Genomic DNA, 22,401 nt, shown 5'->3' on the forward strand with positions numbered 1-22,401 from the left:
AATGTATCACAAAATTTTGAAAAACGAAATTTTATATTAAATTTTATGTTTTAAGAATTAATAGTACAAATGTAATTATACTCGTAACATTACTCTTGTGTACGTATATGTGAGTTAATGTGACTACTCCTGTTCCTGTACATATATAAATATACGATTTTAATAATGAAACTTTTGTGTGCCAATTTACTTATCATTCATTTTTTTTTTGAAAAACTTATCATTCATTTAATTAGCGTTGAGTACTTGAGTTCTTATTAGCACAAAGATTTGGACACACGAAATCCATGAAACCAAATAGCCAAATTAAAATTTGACTTTTGAATGAAGTGCAAGAGTACTTCTATTGTGCTAGCATTTCATTATATCGCCTCGGTCTTCACAAGCCTGTTGGATTTATGTTTAATGCTAGCAATGAGGATTAGACGATTACTAGCTCCGCACAAAATGACCTTCTTGCCCTTGACATGAATTAAGCCAAAAATAAATAAGTGCTGTTTACTAGTTCCTCAACAAATCAATACCAGAAGGTAAAAAAAAAAATTGATCTCTTGTAATCTCAAGAAAGAGAGATTTTCGACACTATTAACAGAAACTTGGGGAGGGGGTCGTCTGCTTCTCTGCAGTGCAGTGCGTCCGTGCCCTCAGTTAGTTCCAAACATCGACATATTCCAAAACAAGCATATAATTGCTTGGCCCGGTACAGATAAGTCAAGAAGTAGGAGTGACAAATACAAGTTGACATGCTCCATAATGGGGGAGCGAGGTGATGTCAGCTAGCAGATCAAAAAACACCTCGAGTACATGTTCAGCCACCAAAACTTGCATAAAATTTGCGTCGCTGCGAATAATGTTCCCAAGTTGGAACTGAAGGTCTTTCATCTTTCTTCTATACCTGAACAGTATTTACATTTCTAGGCCAAGATGTAGATAGATGCATCGGTCACAATGATCCAGCAGAAGTACACAAACTTCTGAGTTTCAACCTAAGGGATAAGTAACTGCTCCAGCTTCCAACAGATTAGTGTTGGATCAGTAATAGAAATCGAGACCTGCACTCTTCGCATTTGCTCCAGGAAATCACAAGAGCAAACCACAGTGAACAGCCAGAACTACAACTTCGGCAGCTCAGCTGCATCAACTACATGTTTTTGCTACAAATCTATGATTCTTGAATGATAAAGCCAGGTAGGATAAAGATTCATGGTATGGGAGATGCATTCTTAGGGTATCGGGTAGAGGATTGCATTCTTTGCACAACTCTAGGAAAATCAGATTTTAACCTTTTGTTTGGCAAGCCCTGCAAAGATCTGAAGATCAAAGAGTCAAGAACATGATACTAATTGTAGCCTACACATAAGTTACAAGAAGCAAGCCATGAAGTATGGCAGACAAAAAATGAAACATGTACATTTTACAATTAAAACATGGTTTACAAAGTCCAGCATCGAAAACCATTTAAGATTTGAATAATAAATCTTTTGATAATACATTCTTGTTGACTGTCTCATGCTGGCTGGATTAAGTTATTGGGAGTTGTGTAATTGTATATATGGAATTGGACAATTCTCCTCCTTTGACATGGCTTTTGGTGGTATCAAAGCTTAGGCCACCATTATGTGTAGGACTGCCCTAATGGGCCACCCGTTGATGTCTTGTACACTTCACGCTTCAGTAGTTCATTCATGGACATGAGGGGGTGAAGGGGTGTGTTAAACACCCACGTCAGCTGGCTTAAGTTCTTGATTTAGATTAAACTCTTGAGAGTTGTATATATGGGCTTGGACAATCTACCTCCCTTGAGTTACTTTTGGGGGCAGAGTTGGGTCAAGTCCATGATATTAACAATTTCTGATTATTAACATTGCCGGAAGAGGACTCGGAATGGCCCCAGTATGTTCGACAAAGACTCGTGATAGCAAAAATACTTTGCTGGAGAACAAGTTGCGTGAACTGGCAATCTAATCCACCACCTAGATTCTTTAAGTCCTTCATTTGCAGTGTGGCGGTACAGTCTTTTATTTACATATCCTCCGCTCCTAAGTGCGACTTATCTCACGAGTCAAGTAGCAATAAGTTTTGTTATCTTTTCTAATATATCATGTAGAGTAGCATCGCCTATATTTTTTGCAAATGTATTCCATGAACTTGGAACGTATGACAAGTACAAGACATGAAAGGCTGGCGAACAATAGAACTTGCATTTAGCAACATTTATGTCCAAATCTTCAAATTTTTTCTTCTAATGATTCATCTCAATACCCCATTACTTTGAATGTATCTCGTCTATATGGAAGATGCAAGTGCACTATGAACTAACAAGATTTAATTCTGAATTCTGATGGGTGAAGAGGGATCTAATCACACCAATGGGAAGAGGGTTTTAGTTTGCAGAAATGGAGAAAAAAGCAAGGATTTCAATTAAAACGATGCTACAGGGTTACAAGGAGAGAGAATTGTGATAATTCTACTCGAGGTTAGATTTAACTTCATCCAAAATTTACCCGCAATAGGAGAATTGCTCCAGGCATATCACCAAATTTTTTTTGGTTGACATGAATACTCAAATTAAGTAGACAAACTGAAAGAAAGAAAAACAAGGTAAAATCACTCACGATGGAGAGCCATGGCGTCTGTGAGGAAGCTGACCAACCATGGAATTCAATGCACCAAGAGCCTTTTCAGCAGCCTGTGTTAAATGATTTTCAAAATTCACAACTTATATCTTGAAGAAGATAAGTTCAATGAAAAAATAGTTAGAATTAGAAAGGAAAGAAACACGAATTTTGAACTGATAAGAGTACCTGTGATTTAGCTTCATCCCATGTTCGACCAATTCCCTTGCCCATCAACTGTCCGTTAATTTCAACCTGAAGTACCAGAGAGGGAAGTAAATTAAAAAAGGTAGATTTTTTTTTTAATATTCTTTTTTTGAAGCAGTCCCGCACCAATAGGACCAGTCGACCAGATTTAACAAAGCTATCAATAAAATATCAATTAACGCCCGCAAATAAGAAACAATAGTTTTCAAAATTAGAACGCTCTCATACTGTGATGTCCACTTGTCCACTCCACAACTAATCAAAAAAAACCCAGGGTTTAGAACATCAGAATCGTGAAGACAAGGGAATCTCTTATATACATCTGAATTCTGAAGGATTTAAAATCTGGGAGAGATGGAATTGAGACAGTGACAAAATTCTCAAAAACTGAATCACCAACAAACTGATTGCCGGAATTCACCAGATAAAATTCAGAATAGAATCTTGCTAGACACGAGACTAAATTTTCATGTGCAAGAGTGGGTCTTTGTCCCAGCAGGCCAGCACGCAGTCCACATCTAAATTTTCAAGAATGCGGCTATAAACAATAAAGTGTAAATGTCTTACCTGAGCGTACACTTCGTTTTTTAGGCTAGGGTTAGCCGAAAATTGAGGTTGAGTTTGAAATGCTACTCCAAGTCCCTCTTTGGCACACTAAAAAATTAGAAACTATCAATGAATAATAGGGATCAAAAAACTAACTTCTACCATCAACATTTACAGCAGTAGCCAATAACCAATTTAAGTTTATGACACTCACAAATCCATTAAGTGCAGCTATTGAACCCATTGACCTCTTGGAGTTCTCGACTCTTGCATCAGGAATCCTTGGTGACACTGATGTTGAAAAAGGTGATATACAAATGAATTAACATCATAAAAGAACCCTGTCATTAGGATTGGCAAACCTACCATCGTTCCCAGAGGTGTGGCTGAACTCAGGTTCCAGATTTGATAAATATTTATCTGCAGAAAAAGGTCAGCTATCATGACAAGGATTGGCATCAAAACAGTGGCATAAAAGAAAAAACCATGTCAAAGTTTCTAAGCTGGGATTCCACGAAATCCTACAGTTATATATGCACCAGTGCGTTAGGAATTGTGGCATGAAAGAAAAAAATAATGCTGAAAATAAGTTAGAATGTATATACATAAGTGAAGAATCAAACATTCATTTATGGTAGCCAAATTATGTGCAACCAAATAAGTTTACAAAGCTAATAAAAACTACTTCACAGGTAAACACCAACAGAAAATCCTTATTACGAACATTGCCAGGAGAATATGACATGCAGAATGAATTCACACATCACCTTTTATCACTACTGGCAGCATTCCCATCTCATTATAATAAACTAGATCACCAAAACTTTCATGCTACAAGGGCATCTTCATTTAAATATAAATATAAACATTACTTAAAAGTGAAGAATCAAACACTCATTTATGGTAGCCAAATTATGTGCAACCAAAGAAGTTTACAAAGCTAATACAAACTACTTCACAGGTAAACACCAACAGAAAATCCTTATTACGAACATTGCCAGGAGAATATGACATGCAGAATGAATTCACGCATCACCTTTTATCACTTGACTGGCAGCATTCCCATCTCATTATAAACTAGATCACCAAAATTTTCATGCTACAAGGGCATCTTCATTTAAATATAAATAAATATTACTTAAATATCTCTGTCATGCTACTCACAGCATCACATCTTCAATAGATATCAGACCTCATAATGTTCTACAAACTACAGCGACACACATCTCCAGGAACCAAAGTTATTTCAGCAATCTTAAACTTAATTTTAACCCAAAATCTGAAAATGGCAAGTATGATCATAAACAAATTCCTCTCTCTAGCATCATGTTATGATTCACCAATGAACATTAGCATCAATATATGCCACGAGTCAAACAAATTTTGTTATGCTGAGAACCAAAAAAGTCCAAAGTTTGCAATAAAGACTGCCTTATCCCCGGCACTAATTGGCAGGTTTCCACAAAACATGATTTCTGTTTATCATCACACGTGATACTTAGCAAGTTCAATTAAAATTTACCAATAAAAGGCAATAACAAAAAATCAAAGCAAGACAATTAATACGAGATATACGTAGTTAACTGAAGATTGCTGCTAAAATGAAAAACTTAAAGAACATTAAAGGATTTGAATATAGCGTGAGTCCTTTAGTGGAATAATATAAATGTAGCATGTGCCAATGGAAAGTACATTCCTTCGTTCCCATTGATGTTCACCTAGCCTCTGATTGTGAAAAAACATTCTATACAAGAAGCAGTGACAGGTTCAAAATTAGCATGATTCACGTAGTAATTTCTTGTTCAGGAACCAAATCAAAATTTACCAGAACGTATTCACAGCAAAACAGTTCAAAGGAGGGTTGGGCGTTCGGCGCCTCAAAGAGTCAATGAAGGCTTTCTCCATTAAACTCGGGGTGCAACTTCGGCATAGAAACTCATTATGGGTTAACTTCATGTGGGATAAGTATTGCCATTCGTGCTCCCCAATGGGAGCTCCTAGCAGAGAGGATATCTCTCCTACTTGGTGTTGGCTTCTTAAGATTCGTGCTATAGCTGAAGCAGGGATTAGCTGGGAATCTGCGTGCTGTGAATATCAGATTATAAGATGATACTTGGGTAATGTCAGGACCCCTATCCAGTTTGTGCTTGATGACTCGTCCCAGGGGTGTTTTTTTTCAACGAAAAATATTTTTTAAACATTATTTTACGCTTTCAGTTCTCAGGCAATAAATATCTCATCATCGAGTGGTGAGTGGTCCTAGGGCTGTTACCGTTAATTTCTTTTGGGTCAATAGATGATGGCATGTGGAGAAACTTCTTCAGGTTGTTCCCCCTGACATATAATTACAGGTCCTGATCCTGGAATCTTAGCCTGATAAATTTAGATAAAAAATAGCTCTAATGGGTCCTTCTCTCTACCAAATTGGCTTGGCAGCTTATTTGCTCTTTTTGAAAGAGGTAAATGCTATCAATACCCCTTGTTGGACTACCTTTCTTTCTCCTACCATTTCCTTCTTCTGTTGGAGGTACCTAGCCACTAGCCAGGCGCATTCCAGTTGGTGGGATCAACAAAGATCAGGAAATTCAGCTGGTGTCTAAATGCCAATGTTATAACCACGAGGAAGCAATGGATCATTCTTATGCTCTACCGATATTGCTATGCATATATGGACACATTTCGCCCGTTTCTTTGGTGTTTCTCACTTTGACAGGTTGAAGGACTAGAAGCTTGGATAAGGATAGTGGCAAAAGGGGCACATCAAGGGGGGCCTTCTCTTTTTTCTTATATAGTTTATCTGGGTAGCACGCAATAACCCCAAAAACAGCGATGTTAAGTGCTATGTTTCTAGTATTATTCAAGCTATCTCATCTTATATCTCTCATTGTATTGATGTGGGGCTGTGTAAATGTGAGCATTGGATTATCACAAATTGTCATAGCTTGGTGTATCTCGCTCAATATGGAAAGATAACCGCGCGAATGTGATTGAATAACCACAATTTGACTCATTTAAACTTAATTAATACAGATGGCTACTCTCAGGTGAATCTTCTGTTGGTGGTATCATATGAGCTCACAAAGAGAGCACCATATGCGCGTTTCAGGATTATACTGGCGTCAGATTCAATATCAAGGCTGAATAAATGGCCAAAAGGATGGGATTTGAACTTTGCCAACAATACCATTAATTCCCTCTTTATCGTGAATCAGACTCACTCGTTTCATTGCACATCATCACATTGGATCATTGGGATTGCAATTTTAATCACATTATAACGAGAATTTGATCCATTTCTCCTACCATGTTCATCTCTCACACATTTATATGGAAGGAAACATTGTTAAGGATGCCCCGATACGGCTTTAGTTACTTTCAAAGAATATGCTTTCTAACCACATTAGAGGTTAGTGGAGGCTCAAGTGGACGGGCTATCCATACGGAATTGCTTTAGAAAATTCATAGAAAACTAGTCTCAAGAGGTTTCCTTCATTGTTATGCTGGCAGACTGAATAGGAAAAGGTTCACCAGGAGCTTTCTTTTGAGCATCAGACCCTTCAACCTTGTAAGGACTTCATTCGCAAGGTTCAAGTAATTATGCATAGTAAATGAAATCTTCCAAGTAAAAAACTAATCCGACTACTACAAGTAAAAATGTAATATACAGCAACCTTTCCATTTCAAAATAAAGAGGCCTGCATTGATATGTTACCGGCCAAGTTCATAAGAGATACTTCAGTAGCCTGACGCTGTGCTTCCCTTCTCGTTCTGCCAATCCCTTCACCAATTTTCTGCCCTGCAAACAAAACCTGCAGAAAGCCACATATTCATCTCATGGACTTTCTCACCCAAGTATTTTCAAATTAAGTAATCAGCATCAGGTGTCGTGACAAAATATAAGATGAATTTGCAAGAAAGAGTGGTAGAAACAAGAAAATAGCATAAATGTCGATCTCAATTTTTATTAATCAATTATTCTTTCTGTTTACACAAGGTGAAAACTAACAGAAAATGCCAAAGTGAAACGACCTCCACAGAGAATTGCAGTTCCAAGATCGGTGATAGAGCTTGATTGAACTCAACCTACAGAAATGTGAGACACACGATCACAAAATTAGACAACTAAACCGCAGGAACCAACACAAAAAGAATCAACTAGATATCATACCTTTGTTCCACACTTTAATGCAATATCCTGTAAGGCACCCGTAGACGTTTCAGGGCAGGGGTCAATTTGTCCCGCTTCAAGATCTAGATCTTTGTTTACTATATATGGTTGAGGTCTTTGAGGACCACCTTCATCTTGTAAAAAAAACATGCATCTCAGTGTAACTACTTCTAAACAGAGTCGGCATGGTACTAGGTTTTGAAGCATCCTATCAGATGCTAAAAAATATATAGTAAATTTAATCGACATAAATATTTGACTGACATGGAAGACATTAGTAGACATTATTTATATGCTTCAAGCAGATCTACTAAACTGGAAAAAGTTCGAGTCATCAAAACAAACTTTATATTTCCTCTCTGCGCTTTCTCCTCATTTAGGTGTATAAATATAAATAGGGGAATCTTTAATGGCACGTTAATCTAGTGATTACACATCGCACAATAGATTTTTTTTGCTCATGTTGAAAAAATATAGCATTAATAATCTCATAAATTTTCTGTTGTAAACAAGAGAATTTTTTTAAAAAGACCACCTTTACAATTTTATCAACAAGATTCCAGTCAGGATAATAGTACCGATGCCATTATTGATAGGAGCTTCCATATAGATAGTATATATTTTTCATCACATAATCCTGAAACTTTAAGCGATGAAAGCACAAATTTCCCATCTAAATTTTTTATGCGTAGTATTGCAGAAAGTTTGACATTTCAACGGTTGGTTTAGGTACTTATGTTTTAGCATCCATCGCCCGAATATCTCACCAATGTGTAAATGAAGAAGATATTAAATGACAGGCAATCTCCATCCCGTTTCAGCCCACGTGAAGGGGAGACATCAAAAAACAGAATTATTTTTGGAAAGCCTATTGAACGACATAAATATCCACCCACTTGAGAATGCCTATTGAAAGTAATATAACAAAAGTAATCTCTTGAAACTTACTATTGTGAATGCAAGATTTTCATTAAGAATATTATTGCAATTTGCTTGTGTGGACACACACACAACTTTCCCAGCGCAATATTTCTCATTTGAAGACATATATCTCAGTATGCAAAAGGTTTCCACATGATAAAGCAGTAGAATTGGATAAGTTTCTAGCCAGATGCAGCTGATGATACTTGTTCCTTTTCAACCTTTTCTTCCTATTATTGCTACTTTTAAGAAGAGTCGAGAAATGAGCATGCAGAGCCAAAAGGGGGAAATGCATAAACGTTAAAATTCAACTCTAATACAAGCTATCCATGAAGGCAATGACATGAAATAGGTGCATCATTCCACATGAAAAAAATTATGAAAAGATTGAGTTCATATTTCTAAGCCGTTTGAGCTTTTGCCCAAGAGTACGTGGGGAAAAAATGTAAAATATCTGGAGATTCCAGTGGAATTTAGCAATTACCAGAAAAGGAATGAAAACCAGGCAGCTGTTGGTTTAACCTTAATAGGTCTTCCCTAGGAAGCACCTGTATATAAGCCTTTGTTGTATCAGGAAACTCACATTACAGTCATATCAATTTCATCTTATTTTTCAATTCTACGAAGCAAGTACAGCGATGTCAATTAATTACCTCCTTCGACAACCTTTGGTTTTCAAGAACTCTACCAGGTGGAATAGAAGGCTCCACTTTGTGTAGAAAAGGCGGATGATGAACCCGATGGTGGTCCATAGGAAGAGACTCTGCATTCAAAGGAAACTCCTTACTTGGCGCAACTTGATTAAGGTGTCCTGGGCTCATCTCCTCTTCAACTGGAAACCAACCACGTGGTTGAACTGCTGGAACAGAGACTTGCATGGGAGGTCGGGCAGGAAACTGAGATTCAGATGGAGTGTGGCCTCTCATGTCTTGACCATGTTGCAAGATGAGCAGTCTCCTCCTCGTATCAGGATCTAATTCAGACTCTGGTACCTCGCCCTCTTCGGTTACAGGAGAAAGATGAAAAGTAGGTTCCGCTGGCCCAACAGGAGCTAATGGTGATTTAAGCAAAGAGGTCACCTGAGATGATTGCTGATTGGTAAAAGAGACTGGCAACCCTTGAATTGTTGATGGATGAACTGAAAAAGTGGATGGTACTGTGTACTGGAGAGCCGGAGGAATTCTTGGATCCAAGTTTTTTGTTGGTGGAGGACCAGTTGAAGGAGCAGAAATTGGCTCCTGATTATTTTAGTTTATCAGCATAAATTTAGAGGACAGCACAAATATTAACTAGAAGAGTAAAACAAAATTAATAGAACAAGACATTGCACCTTTAGCCTCCTTTCCACCTCAGTATCAGCCATTCCATCAAAAACATGCAAATCCTTGTTTCCATTAGATGTTGAAGGATCATCCTAAGCAATGAAGAAATCCAATGGAATCACTTAATTTTGAATATCTTGGATGACAAGTGTGAACTCATAATCTCGATTACTCAAGACACAAAATTTTCGCACAACATTATCACCGGCTAAAAGAAATGAGGCAAAGAACCACGTTTTTCACTTGCCTCTGAAATCAAGTAGTTGCTCACATCAGGTGGGAAAGCCACATTTTTAATATCATCTTCGTATGCAACTTCAGCAATTTGTTGCAAGAGACCATCATCAAATTCTCTGCGTCCAGTATATTACATTAAGCCTAATCCTTAAAGAGCTAATACAAATCTTGACAGACTAAATAAGGACCTGCGAATTTATTCCTATATGAACTTACTTGAAGAATCCACCTCTAACATTGCAGGCAACATTTCTTGCAACGCAAAGCACAGGTACAGTGTTGTTAGCCTGAGGAACATAATTTTTGAAATTTTTAGCAACAAACATTTTAAAATTCAAAGTGGAAGGGTGCTGTGGAAGGCATATTACTTCAGCTTGAGGCGCATAATACGGAGCAAATGCAGGAACTATATGCACTCGAGGCTGATCTTTCTCATCCCAAACTTTTAAACGGTCATCAATCACCAATGCCATCTTAGGATGACAACTTCCATCTTGAAAGACATTAAATAGGGATTTCCTAGAACCTGTATAAAATTCGACATATCCGTGCAATCAAAGACAATACCCGGTAGCAGCAGTTAAAAAGCTAAAAATGAAGTTTCTCAAAATTTACCAGACTTGACACAAACAATTCGATCCAAGAGCTCATTAGAGTTTATCAAATTTGACTCTGGGTCAAGAAGCCTCCACATTTCTAAAGCGTAATCTCTTTCAGCCATAGTACAAACAAAAACCTCGAAGCGCTTTCGACCTCTAGCAGTCAAATAGCTTCTAAGATCCTCCCAAGCAGGTCTTAATCTCACAAGGACACTGGTATCTCGAATCTGTTGGAGTGCAAAAAATTCTTAATCTTAAAAGGATTATAACTTGAAATAAAAGCATCAATCACCAAAAAGGTGGTGCATTTGGCACAGTTGCCGCAGGAAGGACTATAATATGCAGATACCTGAACAACCATATAAACTTGTTTAGATATGTTATTTGCCAGTGCCGCACAATATAACTATAAATAAATAGTGTTGAGTATTACCATATTAGTGGAAAGGGATACTAATTAATCGGTAAATTGATAATTTATTATTCCGTAGCGTAAATTCACGATTTAATTAGTATAATTCAATAGACCGTGAAAATGCATATATTATAAACTTAATCAATTAACTACGAATTCATTTATTAACGTGTTAGAAAATCATCAGAAATTTTTACCACCTAACTAAAATAATAGAGAGACTGAAACGAAAATTATATTATTTCATATTTCTTGATGTGAAAAGAGAAGAAGATACAAATACAAAGAACAAAATATACGTGATGATATTTCAAATTAAGATATTCACATGTGTAGCCTTGGAGTCCCTGAAACTGAAGTACTATCAATTTACAATTCATTGAACATACATGAAATCAACTAGGAATCCATATATATTTTATTATTTAATCAATTAAATATTAATATATAGGAAATCCTCCAAAATACTTACCAAAGAGCCAAAATAACAGAGAGGAAGGAAGAAAATTATATTGTTCGATATGCTTGATACTCAAAAGAGTAAGACACCACATAAGACGGCAATTCAAATTAAAATCTTAACATGCATAGGTATGGAGCTCTCGAAGTTTCGACAACAGTAACGCTAACATAACATTCTATTATAAATTGAGAAGTCAATTTTGTAACTTCATCAAAAAATTTAGAGATAGATTAAATATTAAAATTTCAAGGAAAAAAAATCTAATCACGATTCATACTATAAGAAAATGTGAAAATAAAATATTTTGTAAGATTTGTAATTTACTAATTCATGATTTGATAGGTATCATGAACTAATATAAGAGTTTTCAGAAAAGTATTATCTAATTAATTATTTTATCTTTTTAGCCCAAATTGGCATTGAGAGAAATTATTATACATAGAAGTTATTATATAACTGAATATTGATCAATTGAATTTACAATGTAAGTAAACCATACTGGCAAAAAAAAAAATTCTCAAGCCAGAAATATTAAGATAAGAGGACTCACAAACTCTAAGGTAAATGACAAATGCTAGATGAAGAGATGGCATAAATACCAGAGGATTAATACGAGTCAGAACAATGCTCTTTTCTTGCAGTCGTATAATTGGACGGAGAACAGGCTCGTGATTATCCGACAGGGCTGGGACCATCTCAGACTGTGCTTTGATAACCTTCCCACTATCAATCACCTGATCACTTTCTGCATATTGCTTCAAAATATTTTTATCATCCTGATAACGTTTGACCTCTGCAACCATGCTAGCAACACGGTGTGGATCAGACTCCGAGCTTATTTTTCTCTGCAGTGCCTCTATTCTGTCCTCGAATGAGCGCATTGTGTTTGCAACTATGAGAGTTTCATCGAGATCAAAGACAATGCCAAGACATCTAAGATTCAGCATGACAAGACAAGAACTGTAAAGTCCCGGAGTAACATTGAACCCCCAAAAGCAAGGGCCCTGTCCTTCATACTTCCTAGAATGCATGGCAACTAAATGTATTTCCCCTCCTCCAACTGACATGACAGCAGTCTGCAAAACAAAATATCGTGATTAGATAATAAATGTAGGATCCGATATTAGCAAGTGCAGTTACTTCCAAGATGCAAACAAGAAGTTATATTCTATTGAGAATTTAGATGCACCACTGAATTGACGAAAATGATTGTGATGAGATTTATGGCAATACAAAGATGCATCCATGTGCTTGAAGCACATAGGCATATAAACGAAACAAAGTTACTGACATGTTATAAATAAGCATTTTCAGAACAGAGACCAACTGAAGAATTCCAAATAAATTCTATTAAATAGATAATACCCCTTTTATTTGCAAAGTTTGTTCAGATAAGCGATAAAAAAATTGTAATCTGTAATTAAGAAGAGGAATTTGCAAATGCTTTTGCACGAAAACATGAGAATTACTTAACAAGCCTTGCATGCTCCGATATGATCAAAAGTACAGCGGGCCTGCCATTGAAACTTAAACTTCAAACCATCAAAGACAGTACCGCGAAAAACGGCATTGGGAAAAATAACATCATCATGAATTGGAGTGAATTTATCAAGGATCATAAATTAGATTTTAGAATTATATGAGTTAAGTAGCATTGTCACCGCCTATGTCACCACCTAGACTTAAGCTGTTCAGAAATTTTCAGGTTGAATCCGACTAGGGAAGTGGAAGTCGGCAGTTCGAGGCAAACGTTCAGATAGAAAGTCCATATATCAACATTCGTGTCAAAATTTTTGGGGGGTCTTCACTCATTAGTAAAAATCGAAATGGTTTTGCCTTAAGGTCAGTTTACCTGAATCAGAGTCTCTTATCGATAAAATGAAACTTGTTCTGTACCAAACGGTGTGTTCTTCCCTTAGGTTCATAAATTAAATAAATCAGAGTTTAATCCAATCAACATAGATTGGGCTAGGTTTGTTTCGTGATGATAACAGAACTGAGACTTTAGGTAATTGAAGGTTTACATATTAAGAAAGTGATTCCGAAACTGTTGGTTGGCAACGCAGTGTTCAATACCTTGTTATCTCTGAGACATGTGGCATGCAATACAGAAAGCGGCGATTCCTGAGATTTTAAAGAAGATTCCAGTTTGAAGCATACTCCAGTTGCGGATACGGTGTGAAGCACAGCGAGTGGCGGGCACCTCTCGCTTGGTTGTGAATAGTGCGATATCCGAATTTCCCTAAACTCCTCCCCAAATGCAATCCCATTTTGAGGGTGCAACTCCACTTCTCCCAGAACCCTGTCTCCTTCGTACACCACCACCGATTTACTATACATTTTCATTTCCGAGTTTTTTTTAAAAAAAAAAAACTGAACTTTCGTTTCCGAGTCCTGCCCTTGGATTTGATGCGTCCAAAATAATAAGATTTAAAAACAATCAATATTGGGTAAACCAACCGTCCATAATAAAATTGGCAGGGTCTCACTTTTTGTTGTGGTGGAAGTTCATCGGTTCAATTTGTTCAGATTCACAGATTGATTTTGTGGGCGAAATCAAATCGGAAATAATAAAAAAAAAAAAGAAGTTTGTGTCACAGATTAGAGGTTTTCTTAAATCAAGATTGATGTGATGATTGTTTATCTAGGTCGAATTCTTGAATTTTCTTGACGCCACCGAAGTGTGATTTAGATTTTGAGTGAGAATTCTGGGTCAAAGTTGTAGAAAAAAAGTGATGAATTTGTAGTGTGCGATGGGTACTAGCAGAGGAGTGTGTGTGACGATGGGGAAGAAACCCTAGATCCGGAAACTCGAATCGCCTTTGCTTTTGATGCCTCTCGCGTGCGCTTTACACGTAATTTTGTCAGTTTATTATGGTATGTAATGTTATGAGATGAAATTACAGTACAGTACAGTGTACTACGTATTAATTATGTACACGGTGATTTATTTATTTATTTTCATTAATTAATAATTCATTAATTTGGTTCATGACTTTTTAAACCATGGGACTTTCAATTTTCAAATATCAAAATATGTTGGTCTATTTTGATTTTTAAAAATATTAATTATACTATATTTTATTAATTTTGCAAATAGTTATGATTTATGAATACATCTCCCCGCACACTTTTCTAAAAATTATAATTGTTAATTTGTTCCTTTATGATTTTGAATTTTTATATCACAAAAAATAAAAAAAAAACGGAATCGTGGTTTTATATAAAGTGAAGTGTGAACAATATTATTCGGTAAGACCTTCAGAAGGTGATGATTTGTGAGCGATTTCAACTCAAACAAAATTTTTCTCTGTCATCGTCGGTTTGTGCTCTGTGTTCTAATATATTTTGCTTGTATATTTAGATACGATGATAAATATCACTTGTATGTCATTTGTGAACAATGGTGTTCACATAAATTCCCCTATAGAGGTCCTTAATATTGTAGATACTAGCGACATAAGCATACACAATTGCGTGTTTGATATAATATATGATATTTTATGATTTTTTATTTATGAAATAATGTATTATTTAGTAGTTAAAAATTAGTTATTGAGAAGATAATATAAATTTAATATACTACTATATTCAAAAAAGTAAAAGAGAAAGAGAAAGAATGAAGAAAAAAGTAAGGACATCTACAACAAGTCAACAAGGGAGGACATCTCCAAATGTCCCTTAAACAGAAATGTCCTCCTTGTTGTGACGTAATTAGTGTCCGGACATTTCCATCCAAATAAAAAAAATTAATTAATTTTTTAATTTGGTAGCAAGCGTGCAGCGTGAGCTACACGCCTGCTACAAGCACAAGCGCGTTGCAATTGTTCTTTAATTTTTTTATTTTATGTTTTAAAATATTTAGACATCGATCAGTTTGAGGTATGATATAAGTAATATATAGATAAATAATATAATGTAATAAAAAATTAATAGGAAATGATAGTTAAAATAGTATTGGATTTGATTGATAGATTATAGTTTATTTGATTTGATTGATTAAATTTTATATAAAAATGTTAAATGATTATTTTGTCCTTTTAACAATAAATAAAATAAAAATTATATTATTTATAAGGGGTAATATAGTAATTTAAATTCAATGATTTGCTTGATGTAAGATAAATAATTAATGATTTGATTGATATAAAATAAATAGTTAATATATGGATATATAAATAATATGATAAGAAGAACGTGGGATGAGATGAGATGAGTTATACATATATTAGTAATATGATGAACAGAATGGTGCCTTAAAGTTTATTATTTATTTTGTATAAATAATTTATAACAAAAAATTAACCTTTTAAATTAATTGTAATTTTCATTACGATGCATTCTTTAGAAACTAATATTGATAATTTTGTTGTTAGAATATAAAATAAATTGATAGTAGTAAAATATAAATGAGATCCATAAATATTTGATTTGTATGATATTTGATTGTGAAATGTGAAATATTTGAGAAGTGGGATATTTGAGAGATGATGTGGACAAATAGACCCACAAATGTTTGGGAGTAATGTTTCCACTACTGTGAGTGCCCTAAAAAATCCAGTAAATACTTTTCATTTTAACAAATACAATTCCGCAATATGAAAGAAAAAAAATTCATAATTTTGACGTGTATGTAATATGTGTAATTATTATATTACATGATATCATATTCAGTATTTTATTTATATTTTAATATAAAATAATGTCATTTTTGTTTCAGATCTTATTTAACTCTTACTTCGTTTTTTTTATTAGCTAATGTATCATAACTTCTCAAATTTTTTATTAAAAAAATATTTTTGAAATTATTTCCGATTAATTAAATCATAATTTTTATTGAGTCCAAAGTTTCTTTCATATAAAAGAAAAAAATATTGAATCAAAACTCCATACATTTAATAGTTCTTCTGAAATAGTTTCTATTTAATAAATTTTAGAATTTCTTTGACATTTTTATTAATCATTAAATTTAATTTAATTTTTATAATTCCAAAATTATAATTCTATTTTTATTGAAAATTAGAGAAATTATGGCACAAAATATAATAGTCTAAAAATTAAAATAGATTTAAATAAAATTTATAATATTGAAGATATTACTATTATCATTTAATAAGTACACATAGTATATGGACATAAATATTGGCATGTTGTAAAAAATATTTTTGGTTATAGTACATTGGGAAAAAGTAAATGAAATAAATAAAAAATTAATGTTATGAAATTTTATGAATAAAGTACAAGGATATTTTCAATATTTTTTATTGGGTGTATTTATGGAAAATAATTGATTAAATTGATAAAGGATATTATGGTTATCTTATGAATTAAAAAAGTAGAGTTGAAGTGTGATTAACAAAATTTGAAGTGTAAATAACACTTTTCATTTTTTATGTCATGCTAAAAAGCAGTTGTATAATGTATCACATATATAACATGCGATGTGTTTGATTAAAATAGATTGTTAAGAAAATCAAAGTACATTCAATTATTTAAACACATCTTACATTTTTCTAATATTTGCCATATACAATGTCGTTGTTTTAGTTACCACGTGTATTTTAACTTGCATGCTTTTGAAACAAATATTAAAAGAGTTAATTTGTTATTCTAGTTCTAGATATAACAGTTAGGTTCTGAATTTGATCTCAATTTTCAAATATCTTATGGATATGTTCACTGTCATCGTTGTTATTTTTAAAATGTCTTCTCAGTGAATAATAACTTTTTTTTAATCCATATAGTCTGAAAAATATATATTCATTCACATACGCGTTCGATAATTTAGTTCCTACAACTTGACAAACAAGTCATTACTTACTAAACATGTATTGGTTAACCTTCATTTAGTCTCGATGCCTTTTTCTCAAACAAAAACACCAAGTCAAACAACTAGTCTATCATGCATTTTATGATTCCTATTTCTAGCATTTGATTTTACGTAGATACGACTAATTAGTGATAATGTAAAATTTCGGTTGATTGTAACATATTGAATATTGATTGTTGCATGGTAACAACTATAAATGTTGTTGAAATAAAAAGTTTAATTGCGATATGAATCTGGATTAACATAGTCGATTTAAAATAATTATAATTATGTTGTTATTTTCAATAAATCTGGATTAACATAGTCAATTTAAAATAATTCCAATTATGCCATTTTTTAATTTTATTTTTTACATAAATAATTCAACTGTGATATGAATTTGGACCAATCTAGTTAATTAATTTAAAGTAATTCCAGTTATGTCCCTCTTGTCGACGTGGACACATCGTCATGAAACCGTCATTGAAAATACTAAATCTTAATTTTTATTTACCACTGATTTTTAAAGCTCGTGCATCGAAATAATGTAATAACAAAATATCAATAAACATATGCAAAACTTGTCGCTTTAAACGCCAGAGATTCGAACAGTCGTGTTATGCAATCATTTCGGCTCTTGAACTCTTCAGCATTTCTACCAAAACTTTTAATTCATTTACTTCTCAATTCCAACTGCACCAATCAAATATAGCGAGTCTCTAAAGTCTCAACAAGAATATTCATATACATAATGAATACATAATAAAAATCATCATGTTTGGGACTTGTAAAACATAAATATAAACAGCATGCATAAAAATAAAAAACATAAAATTCAAATTCTTCATTCTGTGGTGATGAAATATGTACAATTGTTGCAACCACATTTACCACCCATTATGAGCCATTGAGTTTTCGTGATCACGATCGTTGTACAACCAATATATAACATTTGGTACAGCTCATTGTTGGAAAACGGTGTTCAGATCAATTAAGAATTGATACCCGGTGCAGCGAAGTTTAAAATTTATTTTATTATATGGAACGATTCCATATATGGGTATCAAAAACTTTTACGATTAAATTTGTATAAGTAAAACAAATAATCACTATTAAATATTTTACCTTAAAATCTCGAAGCGAGATTATGGACACCAACAGAATTTAATCTGCTCTTGTTGTATATTTCAGGAACTGATGAACGAACGTTTCTTCAATCAGGTCCACGAATAGAAATCAAAACCCTCTGATTGACTGCACTAGAAATCAATCAGAAGTTTGCGTAGAGAATAAATAGATATAATCTGTTAATTCAGAATTGTAATTTTTCACAAAAATCACAAGACTGAATTTTCTCCGAAAAGGGACAAGGATTTTCGAAAAACCCTTAGAAAATAATATGTGTGTGTTCGAAAATTTGATGAATGAATTCTCATGCAATTTTCGAACCCACTACATGTATTTATAGATAATTTCTAGACTAGGTTAAATTATAATTATGTTAGGACTCTAACTCCTTAAAGCCCACAATCCATAACTTAAGCCCAACAAGCCAAGCCCGTTGTTCTAAAAATTAATATAAAATTTATCGTGACTCCGATTGATAAACTGATTTTACCAATGTGCACAGAAACCATTTCTGCATCTTTTAAAGTCAAGATAATTTTTCTGAATCCGAATTCAGTGATTTCCAAAAATGCACATCCCTATGTCATTTTAGGAAATCTCACTCCCTTTAGTTAAGAAGTCCAACTTCTCTTTCATTAAATTTAACTCTTTAAATTTAACTATCTCTACGGGGTTTTAGTAATTCATTACTTGTGTAACCCTCAATGGTTCAGGAATACAGCTAGCCGTGGGCTCACAACTCCTTGTGACTCGGAACAATAATTTCCGACTTACCCATCGAATCATGGTAAGAGCGCCTAGCAACATCGCCCCATGATTCCCTAGGTATTACTGATAGTGCCTGCAAGAACCAGTAGATTTTGGTTAGCGTACAGTACGGTCCCTTCAACCATATATCCCGATCGAATCAACAACCATTGGTGCATCGAGAGTCGTTCGAGATTCGATAACTATGCATAACATCTTGGAGATCAAATAGTGACATCGCATGTGTTACTAGGATAACCCATTAACCTAAAACACATCATGTACTCTGGCCAGAGATTCGTCACACTAATATCTCCTCAGATCGCATAGGATATCCACACTCGCAAGTATGTGGTGAATCCTTGACAACAAAGCATCGACTCCTATATGTGTCGTAACTGTACCCAATCCCGACACCTGATGACCCCAATAGAGTCGGTAAACGAGTCAAAGTACAGTACTAGCATATAGAGTCTCAATGATGTTTCAAGTAATAAGAACTAATGGTGTACAACCAAAACCGCGGCCTTTATCCACTCGATAAGTGATAACCACTTGGAAAGTCCGAATAGGGTAGTTCGATCATTCATCATATGAATATCCATTTGCATGCTTTGAACATCTCTATGTTCCATACCAATGAAACGTGGTACTCGGCATCGCAAATGCTAGTCTCAATCTCGAGCGATCCTTATCCTTATTTGCGGACGGCTCAATTGACTAGGAACTGTTTAGAATATACAGTGACTATAAGATGTGTTTCATGATAGCCATCCTCATGTGCTACCACATCTTACATACACTATAGTATATTCAAGGTCTTTATCAAAACAACAATATCATATCATAATATAACAATATGAAGAAAGATAAAGTCAATGCCATTATAAAAGTGTAAATTATATTAAACAAAAGATTGTTTTACATAGAGTCATAAAAGCCCTTTGTCACAAGTTGGCTAACCGGGCACCCACTCTTTCACTCATACCAGTCTTGCATTAATATAGGGATGACAACGGATTCACCCCGCCAAGGAAAATTTGGACCTGGACCTGGCCCACCTCGATTTTAGACCCACCTACTCGGTGGGTCCAACCCGAGTTGGACTCGTGGACCCGCTTTACACTTATTTAAAAAGCTTAAATATATTATTAATAATATAATATGTAAAAATATACCCACATATATATTATATATATTATATGAAATATATATACATAATATGGTGTGTATATATATTTAATAATATATACGCATTATATATATATATATAGTATACATATATAATATATTATATTATATACATATATATACAGGGCGGATCCATCCAAACTCGCGACCCATCTCAGACCCGTCCTACCCCAAAACCCATTTGAAACCGCCCCGTTCGGAGCGGGTTTAACGCGGGGTTTTAACTCTGCCCATTGTGATCTCTACGCCAATATGCGTACCGTCCCATATCGACCGTCGCCAATACGTACATTAAACTTTAATTATTTGGAAAGGTTCTCCCGAAGCTCATCTCAAAATTCCAATCCAATACTGCTACTACAAGAACACACATAACATCAAAATATTTTATCATGTTTCGATGAAACATCATCACAATAATAAACTTTGTCGTGCTTTCTCGTCATAAACATCATCATCATAAACTTTATCATAACTTCATCATTCTCATCATAAAACTTCTTATCGTTCATGAAACATACTTAAAAATATCTTAAAATCATCATGTCATCATGAACTTTGAAAATAACTTAAAACCTGATATGACATGCTATTTGAATTCTTTTGCACTTGAAAATTATGCATGCTAAATAAATTAAAATAAAATAAAGATAAACAAGTCCATTAAAATTTTACAATATTTCATGTTTTTCATAAGGAACATAACTTTCGCGATAACGTACTAATATATAATACATTACATAACTAAATCGATCTACGTGAGTCATTTTTTCCTTTCTAACTTCAAAACTTGAACATTTTTTCCATGAAAACATTTTAAAAATAGTCTCAACGCCTTAAAAGACCTTAAAAAATAGCTTTAGGATATCAAAAATACATTTAAAAGAGGTCTCGGGGCAACCCCTAACACCAAGCGCCCTCTTGGGCGCTGGCCACGGCCCTGGCGGCGCTTAAGCATCTCAATTATGGGTAGTCCAACACATACGGCGAGCCTAGGCTCTGACACTGTGTTAAGAAATGGATTTGGACCTAAATCAACCCCAAAACCTAAATGAAGGAGGAAGTGTTGTCCAATACTATATATTGAACTCCCATGAACTCTATCTAACCGATGTGAGATATATTACATGATTGGGCTGCCTATACCACTCGTTAATATCTCCACGCTCCAAATATTCATCCATGAACATGTGATATGTGTGTTAAGATATGTCCACCTAATCGGGCTGCTCATAGTTGAGTCACATGTTAATATCTCTCTCCAAGTACGGGGTGGTAAAAATTTTCGAAATCCCGACCCTTCCCAAATCCCATCCCATTTTCGTACCGAAAAAAATCTTTACACGACATTTTTCCAACCCGAATTTTCGGGATTTTTCCTATCCCGATTAATATCGGGAGAGGGATCGAGAATAAAACCTTATCTTGACAGGTTTTCCAACCCGTCTCGAAATAATATTATAATATATTTTATTAATAATTTTATTAATAGATTAAGCTAAATATTATTGTGTCTCAACCCATGTAACAATTAATTGTGTATTTAATGCACGTAATTGTTTATTCTTGTAATGATCGAATAATAGAATAACGAAATAACATTTTTGATTATTTTCTAAAATTTAAATTAATAATTTAATTAATTCATATTTATAATAATCTAATTAGAACAAATACTAGAATAAAAGATGTAATTTGACAATCTATTTAACAAAATTTATCTAGTAATTTATATCCGAATATTTTACTAATAATTATCCGATACATATCATTTGACAAAACCTTGACATATTATCCAGAATATTTTAATATTATATGTTTTAAGTTAAATATTTATTTTTTATTTAGAAATATAAACTTATAAATAATATTTTTAATAAAATAATAACAATTTTTTTTTGGGTTTTTGAACGAAATCTTGAAAATGAAAAAAAATTCGAGATTTTCTTTCTCTACCCGACGGGATTCCGAATATTCGAGTCCCGAAATGTGTCGGGTAGATCGGGAGAACAAATTTTATCAATTTTTTTGGG

The 22,401-nt window shown here is 34.1% G+C and overlaps 1 protein-coding gene across 1 annotated transcript; it reads right to left on the reverse strand.

Annotated features, from left to right (window-relative positions):
- Nucleotides 1-393: 393 nt before the first annotated feature.
- On the reverse strand, nt 394-14,311 carry LOC140879505 (RNA polymerase II C-terminal domain phosphatase-like 1). Its single transcript, XM_073283246.1, has 18 exons — nt 13,570-14,311; nt 12,093-12,569; nt 10,632-10,842; nt 10,385-10,542; nt 10,233-10,303; nt 10,027-10,132; nt 9,788-9,871; nt 9,111-9,695; nt 8,942-9,005; nt 7,537-7,670; nt 7,398-7,451; nt 7,081-7,177; nt 3,735-3,788; nt 3,583-3,659; nt 3,390-3,476; nt 2,805-2,870; nt 2,616-2,689; nt 394-1,310 (listed from the first exon to the last, which is right to left on the reverse strand). Exons 1-18 carry the CDS (start codon nt 13,837-13,839, stop codon nt 1,202-1,204), a joined length of 2,778 nt encoding a protein of 925 aa, XP_073139347.1. The 5' UTR covers nt 13,840-14,311; the 3' UTR covers nt 394-1,201.
- Nucleotides 14,312-22,401: the final 8,090 nt, after the last annotated feature.

Source organism: Henckelia pumila, chromosome 2, assembly GCF_033568475.1.
Source record: "Henckelia pumila isolate YLH828 chromosome 2, ASM3356847v2, whole genome shotgun sequence".
In the NCBI taxonomy this organism is placed as follows: domain Eukaryota; kingdom Viridiplantae; phylum Streptophyta; class Magnoliopsida; order Lamiales; family Gesneriaceae; genus Henckelia; species Henckelia pumila.

Excerpts from the sequence above, each read along its gene's own strand:
- LOC140879505 (XM_073283246.1), bottom strand. The coding sequence starts at position 13,839 with ATGAAAATGTATAGTAAATCGGTGGTGGTGTACGAAGGAGACAGGGTT. Across the intron at positions 9,872-10,026 it reads GCAACTACTTGATTTCAGAG|GATGATCCTTCAACATCTAA; the intron begins GCAAGTGAAAAA and ends TTCATTGCTTAG. Across the intron at positions 3,789-7,080 it reads ATCTCTTATGAACTTGGCCG|ATAAATATTTATCAAATCTG; the intron begins GTAACATATCAA and ends CTTTTTCTGCAG.